This window comes from Scyliorhinus torazame, chromosome 10, assembly GCF_047496885.1.
Source record: "Scyliorhinus torazame isolate Kashiwa2021f chromosome 10, sScyTor2.1, whole genome shotgun sequence".
In the NCBI taxonomy this organism is placed as follows: Eukaryota; Metazoa; Chordata; class Chondrichthyes; order Carcharhiniformes; family Scyliorhinidae; genus Scyliorhinus; species Scyliorhinus torazame.
The window spans coordinates 84609107-84634844 of NC_092716.1; the positions used below are offsets into that span (position 1 = coordinate 84609107).

The 25738-nt window shown below is 44.2% G+C and overlaps 2 protein-coding genes across 4 annotated transcripts in view; one reads left to right on the forward strand and one right to left on the reverse strand.

Annotated features, from left to right (window-relative positions):
- tsnaxip1 (translin-associated factor X interacting protein 1) overlaps nucleotides 1-22984 on the forward strand; it is a 157890-nt gene extending 134906 nt beyond the window's left edge. For 2 of the 3 annotated variants that reach the window (XM_072518335.1, XM_072518334.1), the window contains exons 13-16: nucleotides 10571-10680; nucleotides 18511-18631; nucleotides 19751-19857; nucleotides 21865-22984. In XM_072518335.1, coding sequence (XP_072374436.1) covers nucleotides 10571-10680; nucleotides 18511-18631; nucleotides 19751-19857; nucleotides 21865-22063 — 537 coding nt within the window. In that variant the 3' untranslated portion in view covers nucleotides 22064-22984. The remainder of the gene's footprint in view (nucleotides 1-10570; nucleotides 10681-18510; nucleotides 18632-19750; nucleotides 19858-21864) is intronic. The other variant, XM_072518336.1, reaches the window with a different exon arrangement.
- Nucleotides 22985-23599: 615 nt separating this feature from the next.
- The window catches only part of cenpt (centromere protein T), a 107996-nt gene continuing 105857 nt past the window's right edge, over nucleotides 23600-25738 (reverse strand). The window contains exon 21 of the mRNA XM_072518337.1: nucleotides 23600-24636. The gene's annotated coding sequence lies outside the window, so the exon portion shown is untranslated. The remainder of the gene's footprint in view (nucleotides 24637-25738) is intronic.

A 25738-nucleotide genomic window follows, 5' to 3' on the forward strand; every position in this document is an offset into this window, starting at 1 on the left:
TGTGACAGTAGCTGAGCTGCTCTGGAGCTGCTAAGCAAAAGCCAAGAGGGAATAAACATAGTATTAGGTTTTTTTACTGAGATGGTTAAGGATCTTTGGAATTCCCCAATGTTACAACACCCTGCGCTAGTGCGCAGTCAATTCTAGCATCACTTGACCCGGAGTTGCAACACGATTAAAATCAACTACTAGTTCTTAGAAAATACTCTCTTTCCTTCTTTCCCCCCCCCACCCCCATCCCCCCCCATCCCCCAACCCTTGCCCCCCCCCCCTCTCCTTCCCTGCAGTTCACCTTTCCTTTCTCTTGAGTTTAGCTATCATCCTGCATTCCCCCCCCCCCCGGGTCTTTCCCTCCTTCTCATGCCTTGGCTAGTTTCCCCTGGTTCTTGGCTACTTGATTATTTTTCAGCTTGACCAGAACTTGTGGGCGTGGTTGGCCGGGCCTCCTTGGCACCGTTCCCATCTGTTCTCCACCTCCGGGAAGAACCTACTCATTCAGGTTCTTGTTAAATGGGCTCTATGTACCACCTTTAGTTGCGTCAGGTTGAGCCTGCAGCATGTGGAGGTGGAGTTGACCCTATGCAGTGCATCACTCCAGAGTCCCCACCCGATCTCAATCCCCAGGTCGTCTTCCCATTTCTTTCTCGTTGTGTTCAGTATGGTGTCAGCCCTCCCTACCAGTCGTTCTACATGTCACTACAGCTTCCTTTACTTAGGATGTTCGCATCAAGTAACTCCTCTAGTAGTGTTTGCCATGGTGGTCGTGGGTACATCCTTGTCTCCTTCCGTAGGATGTTTTTAAGTTGCAGGTACCTTGGTTCGTTTCCCCTAGCTAGCTGAAATCTTTCCGTCAGTTCATCCAGTGTTGTGACCCTGTCGTTGGTGTATAGGTCTCTGACTGTCATTGTCCCCCTGTCCTGTCTCCACTTTTTATTTTTTTTTTAAATAATATTTTATTGAAAATTTTTGGTCAACCAACACAGTACATTGTGCATCCTTTACACAACATTGTAACAATACAGATAATAATGACCTTTTTAAATTTAAACAAAAACAACAACAAATAAATAAATATTAAATAACAAAAAATAAAAACTAGCCCTAATTGGCAACTGCCTTGTCTCAGGCCACCCCCCCCCCCCCCATCCCCCCCCCATCCCTCCCCCCCCCCCCCCCCCCCCCCCAAGTCCTGGGCCGCTGCTGCTGCCTTCTTTGTTCTCCCCTATCTATCTTTCCGCAAGATATTCGACGAACGGTTGCCACCGCCTAGTAAACCCTTGAGCCGACCCCCTTAGGACGAACTTAATCCGCTCTAACTTTATGAACCCCGCCATATCATTTATCCAGGTCTCCACCCCCGGGGGCTTGGCTTCTTTCCACATTAGCAATATTCTGCGCCGGGCTACTAGGGACGCAAAGGCCAAAACATCGGCCTCTTTCGCCTCCTGCACTCCCGGCTCTTGTGCAACCCCAAATATAGCCAACCCCCAGCTTGGTTCGACCCGGACTCCTACTACTTTCGAAAGCACCTTTGTCACCCCCATCCAAAACCCCTGTAGTGCCGGGCATGACCAAAACATATGGGTATGATTCGCTGGGCTTCTCGAGCACCTCGCACACCTATCCTCCACCCCAAAAAATTTACTGAGCCGTGTTCCAGTCATATGTGCCCTGTGTAATACCTTAAACTGAATCAGGCTTAGCCTGGCGCACGAGGACGACGAGTTTACCCTGTTTAGGGCATCTGCCCACATCCCCTCCTCAATCTCCTCCCCTAGCTCTTCTTCCCATTTCCCTTTTAGTTCGTCCATCATAGTCTCCCCTTCGTCTCTCATTTCCCTATATATATCCGACACCTTACCGTCCCCCACCCATTTCTTTGAGATGACTCTGTCCTGCACCTCTTGTGTCGGGGGCTGCGGGAATTCCCTCACCTGTTGCCTCGCAAAAGCCCTCAATTGCATGTACCTGAATGCATTCCCTTGGGGCAACCCATATTTCTCGGTCAGCGCTCCCAGACTCGCAAACTTCCCATCCACAAATAGATCTTTCAATTGCGTTATACCTGCTCTTTGCCACATTCCATATCCCCCATCCATTCCCCCCGGGGCAAACCTATGGTTGTTTCTTATCGGGGACCCCCCCAGTGCTCCGGTCTTTCCCCTATGTCGTCTCCACTGTCCCCAAATCTTCAGTGTAGCTACCACCACCGGACTCGTGGTATTGTTCCTTGGTGAGAACGGCAATGGGGCTGTCACCATAGCCTGCAGGCTGGTCCCCCTACAGGACGCCCTCTCTAATCTCTTCCACGCCGCTCCTTCCTCCTCTCCCATCCACTTACTCACCATTGAAATATTAGCGGCCCAATAATACTCACTTAGGCTCGGTAGTGCCAGCCCCCCCCTATCCCTACTACGCTGTAAGAATCCCTTCCTCACTCTCGGAGTCTTCCCGGCCCAAACAAAACCCATGATACTCTTTTCTATCCTTTTGAAAAAAGCCTTCGTGATCACCACCGGGAGACACTGAAACACAAAGAGGAATCTCGGGAGGACCACCATCTTAACCGCCTGCACCCTCCCTGCCATTGACAATGCTACCATATCCCATCTCTTGAAATCTTCCTCCATCTGTTCCACCAACCGCGTCAAATTTAGCCTGTGCAATGTGCCCCAATTCTTAGCTATCTGGATCCCCAGGTAACGAAAGTCTCTTGTTACCTTCCTCAACGGTAGGTCTTCTATTTCTCTACTCTGCTCCCCTGGATGCACCACAAACAGCTCACTCTTCCCCATGTTCAATTTATACCCTGAAAAATCCCCAAACTCCCCAAGTATCCGCATTATTTCTGGCATCCCCTCCGCTGGATCCGCCACATATAGTAGCAGATCATCCGCATATAAAGATACCCGGTGTTCTTCTCCTCCCCTAAGTATTCCCCTCCATCCCTTGGAACCTCTCAGCGCTATCGCCAGGGGCTCAATCGCCAGTGCAAACAGTAATGGGGACAGAGGACATCCCTGCCTTGTCCCTCTATGGAGCCGAAAATATGCCGATCCCCGTCCATTCGTGACCACACTCGCCACTGGGGCCCTATACAACAGCTGCACCCATCTAACATACCCCTCTCCGAACCCAAATCTCCTCAACACCTCCCACAGATAATCCCACTCCACTCTATCAAATGCTTTCTCGGCATCCATCGCCACTACTATCTCCGTTTCACCCTCTGGTGGGGCCATCATCATTACCCCTAGCAACCTCCGTATGTTCGTGTTCAACAGTCTCCCCTTCACAAACCCAGTTTGGTCCTCATGAACCACCCCCGGGACACATTCCTCTATTCTCATTGCCATTACCTTGGCCAATACCTTGGCATCTACATTGAGGAGGGAGATTGGTCTGTAGGACCCGCATTGTAGCGGATCCTTTTCCTTCTTTAAAAGAAGCGATATCGTTGCTTCTGACATAGTCGGGGGCAGTTGTCCCCTTTCCTTTGCCTCGTTAAAGGTCCTCGTCAGTAGCGGGGCGAGCAAGTCCAAATATTTTCTGTAAAATTCAACTGGGAATCCGTCCGGTCCCGGGGCCTTTCCCGTCTGCATGTTCCTAATTCCTTTCACCACTTCTTCTACCGTGATCTGTGCTCCCAATCCCATCCTTTCCTGCTCTTCCACCTTGGGAATTTCCAGCCGATCCAAAAACTCCATCATTCTCTCCCTCCCATCCGGGGGTTGAGCTTCATACAATTTTTTATAAAATGTCTTAAACACTTCATTCACTCTCTCCGCTCCCCGCTCCGTCTCTCCATCTTCGTCTCTCACCCCCCCTATTTCCCTCGCTGCTCCCCTTTTCCTCAATTGGTGTGCCAGCAATCTGCTCGCCTTCTCTCCATATTCATACTGTACACCCTGTGCCTTCCTCCATTGTGCCCCTGCAGTGCCTGTGGTCAGCAAGTCAAATTCCACATGCAGCCTTTGCCTTTCCCTATACAGTCCCTCCTCCGGTGCTTCCGCATACTGTCTGTCCACCCTCAAAAGTTCTTGCAACAACCGCTCCCGTTCCTTACTCTCCTGCTTCCCTTTATGTGTCCTTATTGATATCAGCTCCCCCCTAACCACCGCCTTCAACTCCTCCCAGACCACTCCCACCTGAACCTCCCCATTATCATTGAGTTCCAAGTACTTTTCAATGCATCCCCTCACCCTTAAGCACACCCCCTCATCCGCCATTAGTCCCATGTCCATTCTCCAGGGTGGACGCCCTCTTGTTTCCTCCCCTATCTCCAAGTCTACCCAGTGTGGGGCATGATCCGAAATGGCTATAGCCGTATATTCCGTTCCCCTCACCCTCGGGATCAATGCCCTACCCAACACAAAAAAGTCTATGCGTGAATAGACTTTATGGACATAGGAGAAAAACGAGAACTCCTTACTCCTAGGTCTACTGAATCTCCACGGGTCCACCCCTCCCATCTGCTCCATAAAATCCTTAAGCACCTTGGCTGCTGCCGGCCTCCTACCAGTCCTGGACTTCGACCTATCCAGCCTTGGTTCCAACACCGTGTTAAAGTCTCCCCCCATTATCAGCTTTCCGGTCTCTAGGTCTGGGATGCGTCCTAGCATTCGCCTCATAAAATTGGCATCGTCCCAATTCGGGGCATACACGTTTACCAACACCACCATCTCTCCCTGTAATTTGCCACTCACCATCACGTATCTGCCCCCGTTATCCGCCACTATAGTCTTTGCCTCGAACATTACCCGCTTCCCCACTAATATAGCCACCCCCCTGTTTTTCGCATCCAGCCCCGAATGGAACACCTGCCCTACCCATCCTTTGCGCAACCTAACCTGATCTATCAGTTTCAGGTGCGTTTCCTGTAACATGACCACATCTGCTTTAAGTTTCTTAAGGTGTGCGAGTACTCGTGCCCTCTTTATCGGCCCGTTAAGCCCCCTCACGTTCCACGTGATCAGCCGAGTTGGGGGGCTTCCCACCCCCCCCCCCCTTGCCGGTTAGCCATCATCTTTTTCCAGCTTCTCGCCCAGTTCCCACGCAGCTGTATTTCTCCCAGACGGTGCCCCCCCCGCCCATCCTTTCCCATACCCACTCCCCCCTTTCCCCAGCAGCAGCAACCCAGTAATTCCCCCCTCCCCCCCCCCCCCCGCTAGACCCCCCGCTAGCGTAATTACTCCCCCCATGTTGCTCCCAGAAGTCAGCAAACTCTGGCTGACCTCGGCTTCCCCCCGTGATCACGGCTCGCCCCGTGCGGCGCCCCCTCCTTCCTGCTTCTCTATTCCCGCCATAATTATCATAGCGCGGGAACCAAGCCCGCGCCTCTCCCTCGGCCCCGCCTCCCATGGCCAACGCCCCATCTCCTCTCCCTCCCCACCTCCCCCCATCACCACCTGTGGGAGAAAGAAAAGTGACCATACCGCAGGATTAATCATACAATCCCTCTTCGCCCCCCCCCCACTCGTCCCACCACTTTGTCCAAACGTTCATTTTCGTAGTCCAATCATTCCAATTTTTCTTCTACAATAAAAGTCCACGCTTCATCCGCCGTCTCAAAGTAGTGGTGCCTCCCTTGATATGTGACCCACAGTCTTGCCGGTTGCAGCATTCCAAACTTTATCTTTTTTTTGTGAAGTACCGCTTTGGCCCGATTAAAGCTCGCCCTCCTTCTCGCCACCTCCGCACTCCAATCTTGATAGACGCGGATCACCGCGTTCTCCCATTTACTACACCGAGTTTTCTTCGCCCATCTAAGGACCATTTCTCTATCCTTAAAACGGAGAAATCTCACCACTATGGCTCTGGGAGCTTCTCCTGCTCTCGATCCTCGCACCATAACTCGGTATGCTCCCTCCACCTCCAACGGACCCGTCGGGGCCTCCACTCCCATTAACGAGTGCAGCATCGTGCTCACATATGCCCCGACGTCCGCCCCCTCCACACCTTCAGGAAGGCCAAGAATCCTCAAGTTGTTCCTCCTTGCGTTATTTTCCAGTGCCTCCAACCTCTCCACAGATCGTTTCTGGTGTGCCTCCTGTATCTCCGACTTCACCACCAGTGTTGATCCCCAAATTTCTTTCTCTGTCAGTCTGGCCTCAATAAAAGTTGAGACGGATTCGCACGTAAACAGAAGTTATTTATTTAGCTTGCAAGCTTGAATCATCTTACAGAAATGTAACAGGACATCCTGCCTCTTACACTCCAGAAAACGACTGACTAAAAGACAAAGGAATCTCTGCAAAATCAGTTCAAATGGTATCAAGTTTCACATACTCGACGGACATAGGTCAGCCTAGGTCCCTCCTGACCTGTTTAATCTATTCTGATTGGCTCACTTCCAATCCCTTTCTCTGGCCCCTATCAATGCAGCCTCACTCTTATAGACACACCTCTTCCTGCTTTTTCCATGCGGTCTCGAATTCCTTTGTCCCTAACTGCAAGAATCAAAGTGGCTTATTTCTACATTACATTAACTAGTATCTCTAAAGTAACTATTTTATATCACATTCGTCACCAGACCCTGTATATCGTTTTCATTCTCTGCTGCTTTCGCCTTCACGACCCGAAGCTCCTGCTCCTGGGTCTTTTGTTCCTCTTTCAGCCCTTCAATCGCCTGTAATATCGGGGCCAACAACTCTTTCTTCATTTCCTTTTTTATCTCCTCCACGCAGCGTTTCAAAAACTCTTGTTGTTCAGGGCCCCATATGAAACTGCCACCTTCCGACGCCATCTTGGTTTCTGCTTGCCTTCCTTGCCGTTGTTCCAAAGGATCCGCTGCAATCCGGCCACTTTCCTCTCCTTTTTCCATCCGTGTCCAGGGGGAACACCCTTCTGGTTTACCGCACGGTGTTTTCAGCCGTTAAAATTGCCGTTGGGGCTCCTATCAAGAGCCCAAAAGTCCGTTTCACAGGGAGCTGCCGAAACGTGCGACTCAGCTGGTCATCGCCGCACCCGGAAGTTGTCTCCACTTTTTAAAGGTGGTGTCAGGGAGCGCTGGTGCGAACCTATGGTTGTTGCAGATATGGGGGCTTTGTCCGCCATTTTGGTCAGGCCGAATTGCTGCTGTATTTGGTTCCAGGTCTGGAAGGTGGCTACCACCACTGGGCTGCTGGAGTGTTTTTTGGGTGGGATGGGAGTGCCGCCATGGTGAGGGCCCGGAGAGAGGTCCCCTTGCAGGAGGCCTCCTCCATGCGTCTCTGCTTGACTTAAAGGTATACGCACATTAATTGTCCATGGGTTAAAATGATAACGACAAAATAAACAAAATGGGAAATAAGGGAATCGACAGGAAGGGCCCTTGCACGACACCAGAGGACTTTTAACGCTCAGTCTTTTAGCACAATAGAGGTTAAGATAGATAGCTTTTTGGACTCTAGCGATATGGGAATCAGGGATATGTGGAATTGTAATCAAAGATTAGCACAATCACATTGAATGGCAGAGCCAGCTCCAGGCAAAGTATAGTATACTCTTACCTTTTTCTTATGCTGTTTGACCAAGGAAGAAGAATCATAGAAGCACAGAACAGAAGGAGTCCATTCAGCACACCATGTCTGTGCTAGCTCTTTAAAAGTGCAGTCATGCTTTGTCCTACACCTTTTTTGTCGGTAATCCTGTAACTTCCTTACACTTACCTGCCCAACTTCCTTTTAAATTCAGCTTCCACCATCTTTTTAGGGAGAGTTTTCCAGATCCCAATACTCTGAGTGAAAAAAAAATCCTCCCTATCTCCTGGCTTGATCTGTTGCCAAAGATTTCACATCAACAGCCACTGATTATTGACCACCCACCAGAGGGGACAATTTTTCTCACACAACAAAAACAGAAAATATTGGACAATCCCAGCAGGTCTGACAGCATCTGTGAAGAAGAAAAGGGAGCTAACGTTTTGAGTCTGGGTGACTCTTTGTCAAAGCTGGAGAGAACTGGAAATGGGGTCAGATTTATACTTTTGTGGGGGGGCATGGAGCGGTGGGGCTGGATAGGGGGTCAGCGATAGGTGGAGATAGACATAGATGTCAAGGACAGAAGACAAAAGGAATGTAAATGGATGTGATTAAGGTTAAAGGTGCTGTTAGTGGCACATAAAGAGATTAAAATGTGTGAATCGTGAACACAGACACGGGGACGCTGGTCCTCTACACAGACAGTGACCCAAGGCTGGAATTGAACCCGGGTCCCTGGCCCTGTGAGGCAGCATTGGTAACCGATGTGCCATCATGCCGCCTATGCTTCATAGACACTCCGAAGGTCTCCTTGAAGTGTGGCAGCATTGACCTTAATGATCTGAGGGAGCTTGTCAAAATGACAAAAAGATTGTCCATCAAGCTGCATCATGCTTCATGTCCCAAAGCCTTAATGATGGGCAGAGTGATGGTGGAGAAGGAAAGAAAAGGAAGCAAGTTCTGCACTCTGAATCCCTCTATCTTGTGGAATGTCCTGCTACATGTTTCCAAAGGTATGTGGATCAAAACTCCGCCTGCTGAGTCATGTGAAGACCCATGGCAGAAACATATGACCCTGAACAGATGTCACCCTCAAATCAAGGGACAACCGATGATGAAGTTTCCAATAACTTTGCCACAATTGATGTTAGCCTGATTTGTTTTAATCTACGTGTTTCTGATTATTCGCTCGGAATTGGGACTTAAGGGTTAATTCATAAAGATACAGCTGGCTGCTGTTATCAGAACAAATACTAAGGCCACTAGGAGATTGGGATGTTATTCATAATGACATGGGGCAAAACTTAATATTTCATACCTTGTCAGGCTTCCATACTATTTATGTAGTACTATTCCTACGTATATAAAATTAACTGTTTGGTAAGGATCCACACTTGGAAGGGTGATGGCGAAGTCAATTAGTGGTCCAGCTCACCAACATCTTGACGATATTTTGGAAACCAGACTTCCGGAGAACATGTGTCTGCGTGGGTTTCCTCTGGGTGCTGCGGTTTCCTCCCACAGTCCAAAGACGTGCAGGTTAGGTGGATTGGCCATGATAAATTGCCCTTAGTGGCCATAAAGGTTAGATGGGGTTATCGGGTTACGGGGATAGAGTGGAAGTGAGGGCTTAAGTGGGTCGATGCAGACCCGATGGGCCAAATGGCCTCCTTCTGCACTGCATGTTCTATGGGGAGGTTAGTTGGTGTGACCTACTGAGAAAGGCAAGTAATGTTTAGTCAACCTGCCTTCAGAATTACATGCCCTGGCTGAGCATGTGCCTTCAACTGTTTCAATACTAAGATTGACCAAAAGCAAATATATGTAAACCACTATCTAGGAAAGGGTGGCCTGATTTATTATTATTTTCATATTCAGGAAGAGAAAATTTGGGTTAAATTTAAGTAAGTTACTTTGTGCATTCACTCACTGACTATAAAATAAAGAAACATGATGATTAGTATCTGGTCTCATATTGTTAATGTGCTAATCAGAAGATTAGAAATGACAATATTCAATTTATACAACAAATTTAGCCTGTTGTTACAATGCCTAGGTATTGTGTAACTGGATAAATGGCAGTGCCAGTAAACTCATGATCATAATGATGTGGAGTCCGTTTAGAGCAGTGTGCAGCGTTGCTGAGAAAGGATGACATAACAACAAAAAGTAATTTTGCTTGAATGCGGCATCTCACAGCTGAAAACTGCCCCATTCATGAGACTTGATCCTGCATGTTTAAGTTTAAAAATGATGGCCTCCAAAGTTGCTGGAAGCGTGAACTGATACAGTGCGTCAACAGAGACCTTTCAAATTACAGAACAAACAGAGTATTTTGAGGATGAAAGAGGGTGAATTAGAGTGGTTGAATTAATTGTCAAATCAAGTAGGAAAAGAAACATTGGATTGAAAGTGTGGGAGAAAAAAAGACGAAAAGGAAAAATGAGATTTAAAAAAAAAAAAAATGTTTGTAACATCAAGAACAACAATTCTCAACCTGAAGGAACGAGACTCCAATCTTACAATTGTTCACTTTTCGGTCCAGAGAGGTGGATTTCGACCATTAGCAATGATCATGTTGTTAAAATGGCACTTATGCTATTAATTACTAGGCATAATTTTATGTGGCAAGTTTTATGTGAAATTAATGTGCAAATGCAGCAACTTCATGGAAATCATGGGGAGATAAAATGTGAGATGCAGTTCCTGTGACACTAATGGTGGAGCAGCACAAATCGACGAGCATTTTGCGATAATCACAATTTACTTGCCTCAAGTTGTGTGTAATTCTGACACTATCTTTTGGCAAAATCTGTCTCAGTATATTCCAAGTCTAAAAGCAGAGTAACAAGTTCCATCTTCACTACTCTCCACTGCAAGGGGACTGAACTTAGGCTTGCTTTAATGAATCACTATCTAGACATTTTACTCAATCTAACTTATTGGAGAGAAGAGCATCATGATATTTAACCAATGGGAGCAAATATGTAGAGAATGAGTCACTTAGAATTATTGGCCAAGGTTTGAGACATAAAATGGAAGAACTGATATGTAGCTAAAATATTTCAGCATTATTGTCTAACCAGGCTTGTGTTCCAATATTTTTTTAGGTGGATGAAAGTGTGTACCATGGGCAGATTCAACATATTTCACATGTATTGAAAGAACTGAGATCTCATGATATCACCAAAAAAGAAATGTATTCCAAACAGGAGTTCAGGTTGGAATTATTGAAACTTGTATTCGGATTATCCAGGGTAATCAAGTGCTTTTAAAATGAGTAGTGCAATGGGAGACACCAGAGAATATCTACACCTCTAACTGGATGCATGCCCTAGTCTGGTAGGGCAAAGAGCTAAAGCAGAGTAACTTCCTTTCAGGAGGAGTGATCTCTGCAGCCTCCAACAACACCAGCTGTAAACTGGGAGGGGAAAAGAGTCATGAGTGGACTTTGTAGATGCCATAAGGGAGATTGGTGACACCATGGTTATTGGCTGCCCATTCCGCTGCACATGTTAGACCAGGCATAGTTTTAAAAAGGGGAAAATTAAAAAAATACAAAAATACAAAGATAAATACTAATTCAAATATATCAATAAAATCACTGGACTAATAATTCAGAGGCCCAGGCTAATGCTCTGGGGACCTGGATTCAAATCCCACCATGGCAGCTGGAAGAATTTAAGTACAATTTTTAAAAATCTGTAAGTGAAAACTAATCTAAGTAATGGTGACCATGAAACTATCATTGATTTTCATAAAAAATATTACTGTCCTTTAGGAAAGGACATTTGTCTGATCTGGCCGAGAAACACAGAAAATAGTAGCAGGTGGAGGCTATTCAGCTCTTTGGCCCTGCCATTCATTATGATCATGGCTGATCATCCAACTCAATAGTCTGATCCCGTCTTCTCCCCATATTCTTTGATCCCCTTCGTCCCACGTACTATATCTAATTGCTTCTTGAAGTAGTCACTTGCGTACATGTGACTCCACGCCCACAGCAATGTGGTTGACTCTTAACTGCCCTCTGAAATGGTCTAGTAAGCCAAACGCTATTAGGGATGGGTAACAAATAGTGGCCTTTCCAGCAACCCACATCCATGATGAAGAAACAAAGCATAAACAAAACATTTTTGTTTTGGGTAACTTGATGATGCAGTGAGTAAATGCACTTTATGATGTGGGTGGTATGAGTGGTTAGCACTGCTGCCCCACAGCACCAGGGACCCGGGTTCAATTCCGGCTTTGGGTGATTGTCTGTGTGGTGTTTGCACGTTTTTCCCGTGTTTGCGTGGGTTTCCTCCGGGTCCTCCGGTTTCCTCCCACTGTTCAAAGATGTGTAGGTTAGTTAGATTGGCCATGCTAAATTGCCCCTAAGTGTCCAGGGATGTGCAGGTTAGGTGGGGTCACTGGGATAGGGCAGGGGAGAGGGCCTAGGTAGGGTGCTCTTTCAGAGGGTCGGTGCAGAAGCGATGGGCCGAATAGCCTCCTTCTGCACTTTAGGGATTCTATGATTCTCTATGGCATTCAGCCGTACAAGCTTAAAAGAAAAGTGGGATTAGACTGGAAAGCAGTTTTTCAGACATGAAAGCCAAACTGCCTCATTCTGTGCTGTAGGTTTTTATAATTTAAAAAAAAAAAATTTAGAGTACCCAATTCCTTTTTTCCAATTAAGAGGCAATTTAGCATGGCCAATCCACCTACCCTGCACATCTTTGGGTAGTGGGGCAAAACCCAGGCAGACAGGTTTATAATTTTACAGATGATTCCTGTTTTATATTTGAGTGTTCTGGCATGAGATGTCAGTAAAGGTGCTACAAGAATAAAGAAGTCTTGCTACAATTTAGTGAGACCACACTTAGAGTACAGTGTGCCGATTTCCATATATTTGCATTAGAGGTGATGCAGTGAATGTTCACCAGATTGGTTCCTGTGGTTAGGAAGGAGAACATTGACCTGTTTCGTTGATGCTGTTTACCATCTAGTAATCCCTGCTAGATGCTGCAACTGTGAATAAGAAAAAGCTGCTTTATAAATACAAGTTTTTGTCATGATGGTCGGGTCAATGCTAGCTGTGATGCCTTCCAAACTCAAACAGTCCGTTGGCACTCTGACTTAATTGATACATAAAGAGTGGGCATTTGAGGTTTTAGTTAAACTGAATACCAACCAAGTTGATTTCTCCAGATTCAGCTGTATTATAGCATGCATACCTGATGTAATTAATTTAACAAGTCGACAGCGCTATTCATGCAAAAAATGTTTCACAAACATTGTCTACACAGAGATGGAAATTGGCTCAAGTTCGCAAAATATACAAGCTATACCTTCCTGATTTTAAGTGCTGAAACGTTGCATAAAAATATTAGAAATAGAGGTAGTAATAGGCCATAAAGCTTCTTGCTCGTGCTTTGCCATTTAATAAGATCATGACTGATCGGTCTTTGGCCTTAACTCCACTTTCATGCCTGCTCCCCATAACCGTTTACACCCCTTTGGTTCAAAACTCTGTCTGCCTCAGTCTTGAATGTATTCATTGGCTCAGACTGCCACAGTCCCCCGCATATCTTCCTAACTGGGCCTGCGGCAGATAATGAGGAACCATAAGCAAGGGAAAAATACAACTTCCATATCCATGCAATCTCTACGGTGCAGAAGAAGGCCATTTGGCCCATTGAGTCTCCCAAAGAGCATCCTGCCTATGCTCACTCCCCCGCCCTATCCTTGTAACCCCATAAACCCACCCAATCTGCACATCTTTGGACTGTGTGAGGAAACCGGAACAACCCGGAGGAAATCCACGTGGTCATGGAGAGAATGTGCAAACTCCAGACAGTCATCCAAGAATGAAATAGCACCAGGGACCAGGGTTCTGTGAGGCAGCATTGTTAACCACTTGACCTCAGCCACATCAATCTACCTGTCACAGATGCATCTGTCCATGTCAGTATTGGTATGTCCGACCATCACACAAATCCTGTGGAGACAAAGTCCCATCTTCACACTGAAGGTACCATCATTGTGTTGTGTGGCACAACTATCATGCTAAATGGGATAGATTCAGAATAGATCTAGAAGCTCGAAACTGGGCATCCATGAGATTCTGTGGGGGGCACCAGCAGCAACAGAACTGTATTCAACCACAATTCATAACCTTGTTACCTGACAGGCCCCTCACTCTACCATTAGCATCAACCCGGAGTGCAGGAGAGCGTATCTGGAGTAGCACCAGGCATACCTAATATGAGGTGCCAACCTGGTGAACCTACAACACAGGACTACATGCATGCCAAAGAACAGAAGCAGCATGTGGCACACAGACGAAGCAATCCTACAACCAACAGATTAGATCAAAGTTCTGCAATCTTGCCACATTCAATCGTGAGTGGTGGTGGACAATTAAACAAGTAAATGGGGGAGGAGGCTCCACAAACATCAAAATTGTCCATGATGTGTGCAAGAGGCGCACGTTCCCATTTACCCTTATTGTTTTTTTTACTTTAGGATTTAATAAATGACAAACTTACACGGACACAGGGTTTAGCTCAACCACTAACTTGTTTAATATGCCCTGATTCAACAGCTCCAATCTAGTGTAAATGATGCCGTATAACTGGTTAGCCCGAATTAAATCCTTCCACGATTCAACCTCGGCTTACCGTAAACCCCATTATAAAACCCACAACTTATTAATAAAAGCTTCCACTGAAAAACCACAGGCAAAACCCCACGTTTCTGCCCAAAACCTTGCTCAATTCAACCCAAACCCTCAGGATTTAGTTGTTGCCTTTAAATTATCCTGAAACCTCAGCCCCAATACTCCTCGGATTTGGCTGATAACTTACAATTCCCCAAACAGTTGGTCCTGCCGATGAAAGTTGCATGTCCACAAATCAGGTTGACCCCATTCATGACTGCAAACCTTCTGCTTTTAAACCTTTATTTTTGAAAACTTCCTGTGGAAATCCAGCCCAAAAGCCACAAAAAGACCACCGAGAGCGGGAGCTGCCAAATGTGCAGCCTTTCACTCCATATGCGCCACCAGAAGTCCCCGTCCCAAAACTTCTGGCTAATATCACCACAATATGGCTGAAAGGCCAGCACAGTGGTTAGCACAGTTGCTTCACAGCTCCAGGGTCCCAGGTTTGATTCCCGGCTTGGGTCACTGTCTGTACGGAGTCTGCATGTTCTCCCTGTGTCTGTGTGGGTTTCCTCCGGGTGCTCTGGTTTCCTCCCACAGTCCAAAGATGTGCAGATTAGGTTGATTGGTTATGCTAAATTGCCCATAGTGTCCAAAAAGATTAGGTGGGGTTACGGGGATGGGGTGGAGGTGTAGGCTTAAGTGGGGTGCTCTTTCCAACAGCCGGTGCAGACTCAATGGGCCGAATGGCCTCCTTCTGCACTGTAAATTCTATGATTCTATGAAAACACTGACAATCCCCAACCTGGCTGCTTTTGTCTGCTGTTCAAAGTAGGCCTGAGTCAAGGTGACCAGACCAACCCATCTTCTTCTTGGGCAGTCCCTCAGAATGACTTGCTTCCGCTCTGGGAAGGTGGGTTCTGCTATGGCTGAATAGTCCAATCCTGGATCCGCAGACTCTGCAACAGGTTTGGCAGGTGGTGTTTGATGAGGTGAATGGGTGGGACACTCTGGATTCTGCCATCTCTTTCCGCTGTTTACGCTTGACCTCCGCGTGCTCCACCCTGTGGTGCTCGAGATAATTGGCGCCTACGCAGATGCATTCTCATGTGATGCCCATGTGATTTTTTTTTGCTTTTTCTTTTTTTCTTTTTATAAATTTAGAGTACCCAATTCATTTTTTCCAATTAAGGGGCAATTTAGCGTGGCCAATCCACCTAACCTGCACATCTATGGATTGTGGGGGCGAAACCCACGCAAACACGGGGAGAATGTGCAAACCCCACACGGACAGTGACCCAGGGCCGGGATCGAACCTGGGACCTCGGCGCCGTGAGGCAGCAATGCTAACCACTGCGCCACCGTGCTGCCCATGATTCCCATGTGTTGATGAGGATGTTGCATGTATTTAGGGAGGCTTTCAGAGCATCCTTGTAGCGTCCTTCCTCATGAATGCTTGCCATTGTGGAGCTCGGAGAAGAGCACTTGTTTCGGGAGTCGTGTGTCGGGTATGTGGACAATGTGGCCTGTCCATTGAGCGTGACCAGTACCTCTACACTGGGGATATTGGCATCGGAGAGGACACTCACATTGGTACACCTATCCTGCCAGTGGATTTGCAGGATTTTGCAGAGGCAACATTGTTGATATCTCTCCAGGGATTTGAGGTGTCTGCTGCACATTGTCCATGTTTCTGATGCATACAGGTGAGCGGGGACCACGGCTGCTCTGTAGAAAATGAGCTTGGTGCTGGATTTCAGTCTTTGAACACTCTGTTCCTCATGTATCCAAAGACTGCACTGGCGCATTGGGGTTGATATTGGATTTCATCATACATGTCGCTTTGTGCCGAGAGGAGGCTCCAAGGTATGGGAAATGATCAGGGGCTCACCCTGGATCTTGATGGTCGGGGGCAGTTTTGTGTGGCAGGAGGGGGCACGTAGGGAACCTTTATTTTTCTGATGTTTAGTCTGAGGCCATTCTTTCATATGCCTTGGTGTATGCGCACATATAGGCATTGTCTGCATACTGCAGCGTGATGACAGAGGCTGGGGTGGTCTTCGTTCTGGCCTGGAGGTGTCAGATGTTGAACAGTTTCCTGCTTGTCCAGTAGCTTAGTTCCACTCCAGCGAAGAGCTTCAGGGTGATGGGATGGAGTGTTGCTGCGAGGAAGATGGAGAAGAGCGTTGGTGCAATGACGCAGCCCTGTTTGACCCCAGTTTGCACACATATTGGGTCTGTGGTGATTCCATTGGTGAGGATCACAGCTTGCATTTCATCGTGGAGCAGGCGGCGAGTAGTGACAAATTTCTTCGGGCAGCCAAATTAAAAAAAAAAAAAGTATTTTATTCCAAACTTGTTCAAACAGTTACAAAACATTAATAATCTTGGGAACATGCACCCCAAATTTTAGTTTGTACAGATTTTCACTTCCCCCCCCCCCCCCCCCCCCCCGTGACGAACATCCCCCTTGCTCAAAGCCCTCCGCTAAACCCCTCAGTTCATATTTAATCCTTTCCAGATGGAGAAAGTCATATAAGTCTCCGAGCCATGCCGCCACCCCTGGTGGCATTGTCCACCACCATTCCAACAAGATCCTTCGCCGGGAAACCAGAGAGGCGAAGGCCACAAATTCAGCCTTCCTCCCCTCCATTGGCTCCGGCTTCTCTGATATCCCAAATATCGCCACCATAGGGTCCAGTGGCAGAGTTTTTTCTGCTTGTGTCGGTTTGGCGTCAGGGTTATGGAGATGGTAGAGCGGATTAATCAGTGGCCAGTATAGCAGTCGTCCACTCGGGTCACGGCGTGTGTGATGGGGACATCGTCCACATTGGGCGCTTCCATATTAGTGGGCAGCATGGTGGTTAGCACAATTGCTTCACAGCTCCAGGGTCCCAGGTTCGATTCCCGGCTTGGGTCACTGTGCGGAGTCTGCACGTTCTCCCCGTGTGCACGTGGGTTTCCTCCGGGTGCTCCGGTTTCCTCCCACAGTCCAAAGATGTGCAGGTCAGGTGGATTGGCTATGCTAAATTGCCCCTTAGTGTCCAAAATTGCCCTGAGTGTTGGGTGGGGTTACTGGGTTATGGGGATAGGGTGGAGGTGTGGGCTTGGGTAGGGTGCTCTTTCAAAGAGCCGGTGCAGACTCGATGGGCCGAATGGCCTCCTTCTGCACTGTAAATTCTATGATGATCTTTGCGGTCCCTTGCTTGGACAATGATGTGGTCTCCCTTACCCTCCATCTGACTGCAGTGTCAGGCACAAATCTTATTGAAAATACCCAAATACATTTCTGAAGACATTCTGCTGAATGGTGAACATATTTTCTGAGGTCATCCTGCCCGATGGTCACTACTTAACACCCTTTTAATCTCTTTAATATTCCATGCCTTGGTCCAGACAAACCCATTCATCGCTGATGTTATTTCTACACCTGAAATAATGGATCCCAGTCAAGTGAAATATCTCTGGCTCCCAGACTGATATGCATTTGGCAAGTTAATTTCTCCTTAGCTGTTGTCGATGTTGTTTGTATGATAGCTGTTGTCTGGGCCATTTATTACAGTGGTCTCCCCAGCTTCTTTAATTGAGTTGTCTGATGGCAGCTTTCTTGTACCATTCTGATGATAATGTACCTGTGTCCTTACATAATTTCGGTTTGGTTTTGATATTGGTATGCTTTGAAGGTTAACCCTCGAAGGTTTAGCGGCTGCCATCTCCGGGCACACCCCTCCACAGACCCTCTCAAGGCAAACTTTATCTTCTCCAGCCTAAGAAACTGCCGGGTCACTCACCCACATCCCCAGTTTCGATGTCCCCGAGTCCTTCCATTCCAATACGATCCATCTCCGGGCTACCAGGGAGGCAAAGGCCAAGACATTGGCCTTCTCGCCCCCTGGACTCCCGGGTCTTCTGACCAAAGATAGAACATTCAGATATCTAGAAGTTATATAAATGTATCAGTTTCATAACCAATTAATTACTTTTCAGTTTAATCACTATTACCAGGTAATAAATATATCTGCAATTTCTGCCTTGCAAGCCCCTACAAATAATAATTCAGATAATAGCCAGCCAGTTGATCTCTTTTGGTACAGTCAGTTGAGTGGAGAACATTGGTCAGGGCACCAAAAGACCTCCCCTATTCTTCTTTGAATAATGTATTTCAATCTTTTACATTCACCTGAACAAGGAAATAATGTATTTGTCTCATCTCCTGTAATTCAGACGACAGTTTCCCGAACAATGCAATACTCCCTCATGACCGCACTAAGAGATCAACCTAGATTATGTGAAGCCCTGAACTGAAGCTTAAATCCAGAGTTCTGTTGACACCCACAGCTTCCCATTGTATCTTTCCAACTTGGTGTAAGTACCTGGAAAATAAAAATAGAAAATTGTTTCTTGCAGTCAAGTCTTGAAGACAGTCCTGCCTAACAAGAGTCCAAATCATATCCAAGAGCTGATTGCTGCTGCAACATCCCAACTTGGAGATGACAAAAAGATTAAATATAACGTCTTGTTTCAAGAGGTAATGTAAAAAATAGTTGTGTCGTGGCTGCTTTTTCACACAGTGAACATATTTCAAGTAATATTTTTCAAGAATATTCCAACAGGCTGGGGTTCAAAGGCAGGGGTTTCCTCTAAGTTCAAGTAGCAAAACCATAAACTGGATCTTTATGAAATGTTCACCAAGTTGTTTTCCACAGCTAACAGGGAAAATCCCTCCACCCAGTGATGCTGTGCAGTGCACAGGTCCACAACCTCAATCCTTAAACCTCAATAGTTAAGGAAATAAACTGTGTCCCATCCTTTACCAGGGTCCCAGTTACCGACCGTTGTCAGCTCACGCTTCCCCACCCCCCCATAAATTATATTTGAGCTGAAGGGTGCAGGATATATACCTAACATTGCCCACAGCAAGAAGATTTGATCCATTTTGTTAAGCTAGTATTTCCACACATTTTTTATTTCGATGAAGCAACCTTTTGGATTTACGACAATGCTTGTAAACTATTTTGAATCCCAATCCGAAGACAGCTTCATTCTCAACAAGAATATTTAAACACCAGCATGTTAGTCCCAGAAAAATGAGCATTGTAAAAATGAAATCTCACTGCGCAAATGATGTGTTATGTCCAAGCTAAATACAAATAACACTCCACTAATGAGGAATCCAACTTAATGGGGAAAAGAATGGCTTTGTGATTTATCATTTCAAAGGTACTTTCAGAAGGGCAGCATGGTGGCGCAGTCATTACCACCGGTGCCTCACGGCGCCGAGGACCCGGGTTCGATCCTGGCCCCAGGTCACTGTCCGTGTGGAATTTGCACATTCTCCCCGTGTCTGGGTGGGCCGTACCCCCATAACCCAAAGATGTGCAGGATAGGTGGATTGGCCACGCTAAATTGTCCCTCGACTGGAAAAAAAAATAATTGGGTACTCTAAATTTATAAAAAGAAAATGAAAATTCAGAAGGAAAACTTTCTTTGCAAGTTTTTGTACATTCCATGATTTCAAATTTATCTAACACAAATTCTCTTTTTTCCTGCTCAAGGAAAATTTCTACCAGACTTGTTACAGACAAACTCCTATTACTTTTATGAGTATGGTTTTTCATTTTATTGTTTTCTTCTGTTGCTGCTTTAGAGTACAGAAGACACAGCAGGGGCTTTTGTTGCATTGCTGCAAAGCCAATATGCAGCAGAGAAGGTCACGTACCTCAGTGAACTAAGAAATACCTTGGAAGATAAAGAGTAAGAGACAAATTTAATTATGGATTTTATTCCAGCACAAAGATCACATCTGTAAATAAGCTATTATAAATAATTAGCTGTAGGTTACACAAATTGAATAGGTATTCTGATTTCTTAAGTCACGCTCAACTTCCAAATAGTTTTTGAATCAAGTTATCTTCAATTGCCTTGTTGTATTTAATGGTGGGGTATTTTCTTAAATAATAATTATTTTCCCATTTAGCTGATGTAGCATAATCACATGACACTATTATGTGGCCTGAGACTTGAGAAAAGTTAATAGTTCATCAAATAAAAGGGACAGCAGCATTGCTGAATAATAGGGAGCAGAGTGTAATGGTGAATGGATTTTGTTTATACAGCATTTGGACCCTTGCTTTTCCTGATCTATATTAATGTCCTAGACTTTGGTATGCAGGTGACAATTTCAAAGTTTGCAGATAGAAGACAGTGTAGAACTTCAAAAGGATACAAATTGGTCAAGTGGACAGATAGATGGCAGATGAAGTTCAATGTAGAGAAGTGTTAGGTGATACATTTTGGTAGGAAGAACATGGATATATAATATGAAATAAGGGGTAACATTTTAAAGGGTTACAAGAGCAGAGGGACCTGGATTTAGGTGTATAGATGATTGAAGGTGGCAGGACAGGTGGAGAGAGCAGTTAATAAAGCAGGTAGTATTCTGGGCTTCATTAATAGGGACATCGAGTACAACGCATTGTAGAGTAGAGAAGAGGGTTATAAAAATGGCTCCAGGTATGAGAATAGATTGGAGAGGTTGAAACCGTTATCCAATGAAATGATGTTACGCCTCGACAAGTCATTGGTCAGACCACATTTGGAGTAGTGTGTTCAGTTCTGGACCTTATTTAAGTATGTTAAACCCCTGAAGAGAGTGCCGAGCAGATTTACTAGAATGATACCAAGAATGAGGAATTTTAGATACAAGGAAAGATTGGAGAAATTAATTCGGAACAATTTTAACAAAGAAGGATATTCTGTTTCCACTAGTTGGTATGTCAGTGACTAGGGGTCACAATTTCAAGATGGTGAGCAAGAGAGCTAGGAATGAGATGAGAAACTTCTTTACTCAGAGCTGTTGGGATTTGGAACACGTTGCCTGGGAGAGGGTAGAGGTGGATTCCAAAGGAGGTTTCAAGAGAGCTTAATACATATTTGAAAGGGATTAATTTAGAGGGCTATGGAGATAGGGCTGGGAATGGGACTAGCTGGGTAGCTATTTTAGGAGCCAGTGGACACGATGGGCCGAATGGCCTCAGTCTGTGCTGCAAATAACAAATTACAATATTTGCCATTTTATTGGAATGAACACATTTCTATCATTTTTCTCACAAACAAAATTGTTAAAATCTTGTGATCTTAATGATTTTTGGAGTGTAGTCCATTAATAAAAATGGCAAAAATTTCACAACCGTATAATTATCTATTTGTTTTTCCTTGCTCAGAACAGCACCTTAATATGAGCATTAAAAAAGCAGGAATTAAAGGACCAGAATCACAAATAAGGGATTCTACTGACTAGATAAACCATGAGTGCAGTACTCATTGTATCAATATCAACAGAACTTCAGAGTTGACAGATTAACTAAACCTAATCCTTTTATATTTGCATAAATGTGTTGTTTAAACTGTTAATGCCATATTCTGACATACTGATCGGAACATCTCAAGAGTGAATCAAATAAATATCCATTGAGATAACTCAATGCTTTAGGTCCACTTGAGTGTTTTCATTTCTTCTCCCTAACATTGGCAACCTTCAGAACTTCAAGCTACTATTCCCTCTTGCATTCTCAACACTTACTTATGTCATTTATAGCAGTGTCAGTGGGGACATAGTCCTGCGAGGACATGAATAAGTTAAAAGCATTTGAATTGCAGTCAAACTTGTATGATGCCCAGAGGTTATTATATAATCCAGAGAAGCTAAAATAACTAAAGGAAATATTGATTTTTATTATCTTACTTTTCCTTTATCCACAGGGAGTTAACTGTGGTTGATCTAAAAAGGGCTTTTCAAAAGATTGACCCTTCGATGGATGCACAAATATTGGCCTCATATTTAACTCAGGGTTTCCAAACAACAAAGGAACAACTTGATCAAGTTCTTTTTGTGGACACCGACACTGTTTTAGACAGACTGCAAGCAAGTGACATAAAGAGAATAGGACCCAAGAAGTAGCACAGAAGGAAGGATATTTCAATTCGGTTAAAAAAAAAAATCAGTTCTGCTGTGTACCGCCTTATTTAATATTTTAAAAAGCACATTACAATATACATTTCATTATTAATGTAGAAATTGCACATGGCCATAAAAAGCACACATGTATTCAATTCCAGAAAACATAGTTTGTTTAAAAAATGTGATTGCTGCCTGTTCCTAAATGGCATCCACCGGAAACTAGCAGTTAAGTAATACTCCATGCATAATAAGATGCCATCAGCACCATGTTGATAATATCAATAGTTATAGCAATTCTGCTTTTAAATAGCACATTAGTGCAACTTGGAAATACTCTTAGTGTGCACGTTAAACACTTATTTTAGATATCCTTTCCACAATTGTCTCTTTATAATAAATGTTTTTTTGAATGTCTTGAACGATGCAAGACCAATTGATTTAACTACAATTCTCCCTATTGTTTTCAAAATAGCACAACCTCCAGATAAAATAAATTGCTTAATACCTAAATAAACAAGAAGAATGGGACACATTTATCTCTTCATCGTGAGTGATACTTTGTGAAATAGCCTTCTTGTTGCACACAGATGTTTCTGAACTGAGTCACCGTTCTTTACTTTCATTTTGAAAATAAATTATATTATTGGCCTACTTGTTTTTGCTCTTCTTACAACTCCATATTGGAAGCTTTTCTGTAAAGTATTACAGTGCTAAAGCTGACATTCATATCCTTTCAATTTAGTATTAGGCATTATTCAATTATGGTCATACGTTAGAAGCAATTTTTCTAAAATAGATTTTATAACGGTGAAATGTGCTAAACGGAATTCTTAACACAGAAGTTTGAAGATGACAGTTCCTACTTAGTCATCAATTCAAGTGTTAATATTAAAATAAGCTATCCAGATATTAAAACTGTCATTGGTGTCAGAGACTTCTTTTGAGGTGACTATCATTTTCTTACTGCATAGCAACTTATTTTCTGGTCTTTGGGCATTGTAGCCGTCTGCCAATTTATCTAAGGAACCATTTTTCATGCATGTGTAGATGGTGATGATTAGCACATAGCTGAACTGTGGCATAAAAATGCATAGATTGCGATATTCACTTTCCCTGGTTCGGGAAACCAGGGAATGTGAATATCGCAATCTGTGCATTTTTATGCCATGGTAGATGGTGATGATTAGCACATAGCTGAACTGTGGCATAAAAATGCATAGATTGCGATATTCACTTTCCCTGGTTCGGGAACTTGTATCCCCACTGGCTGGGATTGGTTTACTTAGCAACAGGCCAGCAACTGAACTAGGCCAATTCTGGTTTAATAACACCGTATGGCGCATCCACTCAATGAACCGTTGTCTCAGGCTTGTCCCAAACTAAAAAATGTAGCTCAAAACGCCTTGGAAAGTCTCAGCATAAAAATTGGGCCAGAGGAAATTCTCTCCCCTGGTTGCAAGAGATTCAAATGAATCTGCCATGTTTATGTATATTTGGAGGGCTTAATAAGAAAATAAGTTACTCTAATTGTCACAGTTTCACGATTTTACAAATAATTTAATGCTTTTATTATGTATTCAAACATTACAGTTGATAAAAAGACTGAAATACTCCATAGCATGCCAAACAGAAATGAACAATACAGAGTTTAATTATACACCAGGTTGTACAACTGACATTGCAGAAGTGGAACTTAGCGATGCATAAATTACTGCCATGATTCATCACTTCCCATTATTTCTATACATTCAACAAATCAAATTAGTTTTTACTTTGTAAACCAATAGAACATGAAGTAATTTAAACTACTTGAAATTACAAGAAACTTACTAGGGTATTCGGAGTAGTTATTGGATGGATATGAATAATGGGAGTTTAAAGATTACTTAAATAAGCGGGTCAACTCAACTGTGATAAAATTTTATTGAACTAGACGCAATAATAAATAGTTACAAAACATTACGTCATGTGTCAAGTCAAAATGCAAAACTCAGAACTAGAGGTGTAGAAGATCTTAATTTTTTAAATGCAGTTTCTACAAATCTATCTGTTATCGTAACAAAGTAAAATTTTCATACAAATCTTTTCAAGACTGCAAAAACTTTGGTAAGAAAAATTGCCTGTGCTGCAAATTACATTTATTTTAAGACCTATAATTAGAGTAAAATACTTTTTCTTTTCAGCTTCAAGACCTGCGTTTGACAGCTCTCTTGCTGTTGAAAATCTTTTTGGACAGTCTCAACCTGTTTCCTGGTATCAGACACAAAACATAATTATACACAATTCCTTATGAAATTGGTAATCTCACTCAACAACTGCTTCAGAAAGGGGGGAAACTCTCAGTGGTGATGGAGAGTTGGGCGAAGACAGGTTATTTAGCTGAGTAGCTAAGATTACTCTGCAAATCACTGTGGTATGCCTAACCTAGGAGTACTCATGTCACCATTTAGTGCAAAAAGTACTTAGTACCAATTTACCAGTACCAATGTTAACTTGACAAGGATGTTAAAAAACGTGTTTGGAATCTCTTAGCAGGGCTTCCATCTGAGCCTCGAGCTTCTACACCTTGCTTTCTGTATAAAAACAAAAATTAAGGTTTTAAAAAATTGATGCAAATATACATAAACATACAGATCTCATTTTGGGAGGGAGATTATGAAATTATAAACAGTGGTGATTAGGAACAATCATAAAGCTATAGAATTATGGCAGGAGGTTATTTGAGCCATCGAGACCATGCAATTCTCTCTGTAGAGCAATCCAGTCAGTCCCATTCCTTTGCTCTATCCCTGTAGCCATGCAGGTTTTCCCCCCCTCATGTGCCCATCCAATTTCCTTCTGTAATCACTGATTGTCTCCGCTTCCATCAATCACCATCATAGTCAACGTGTTCCAGATCGTTATCACTCACTACATGAAAAAAATTCTTCTTCACATCCCTCCCACCTGCATCTCTTGCCCAAAACCTTAACTTGGTGTTCCTTAGACATTGTCTGGTCAGCCATTGGAAACAGCTTTTCTTTGCCTAATTTGTATAAACCGGTCATCACTATTTTATCTCTAACCTCCTTTACTCCAAGGAGAAAAACCGAACCGGCAGCTAAAATTTCTCATTATTCTTGGTACCAATCTGCTAAATCGTCTGTATACCCTTTCAAGTATGTTTACATCCTTCCTCAAGTGTGATATCCAGAACTGAATTCAATACTTGGGGCCTAACCAGAGCTCTATAGAAGTTCAGCTAATGCCCCTACTTTTGTAGTCAAAACCTCTGTTTATGAAGCCAATATCCCACATGCCTTGTGTACCACACTCTCAATATGTTGCCAAAGATCTATGCACACGAACCCCAGGTCCCTCTGTCCCTGCACACTCTTTAGAAGTGTGCTATAATGCCTCTCCCTAGCCTTGCTGTCGAAATGCATCACCTCATGCTTCTCGGTATTAAATTTCATCTGCCACTTAGCTGTCTATTTTGATAGTCTTGTCTTATTGCAGCTGATTGGTATCATCCTATTTGCTACACGTCCAAGTTGATATTATCAGCGAATTTTAAAATTTTACTCCAATATCCAAGTCATTTATACATCAAAAAAACAGTTCCGTGCTGTCCTCAAGTCTGAAAAACAACCATCTACTGTTGTTTTTTGCTGTTTTCGGTCCTTGAGCCAATTC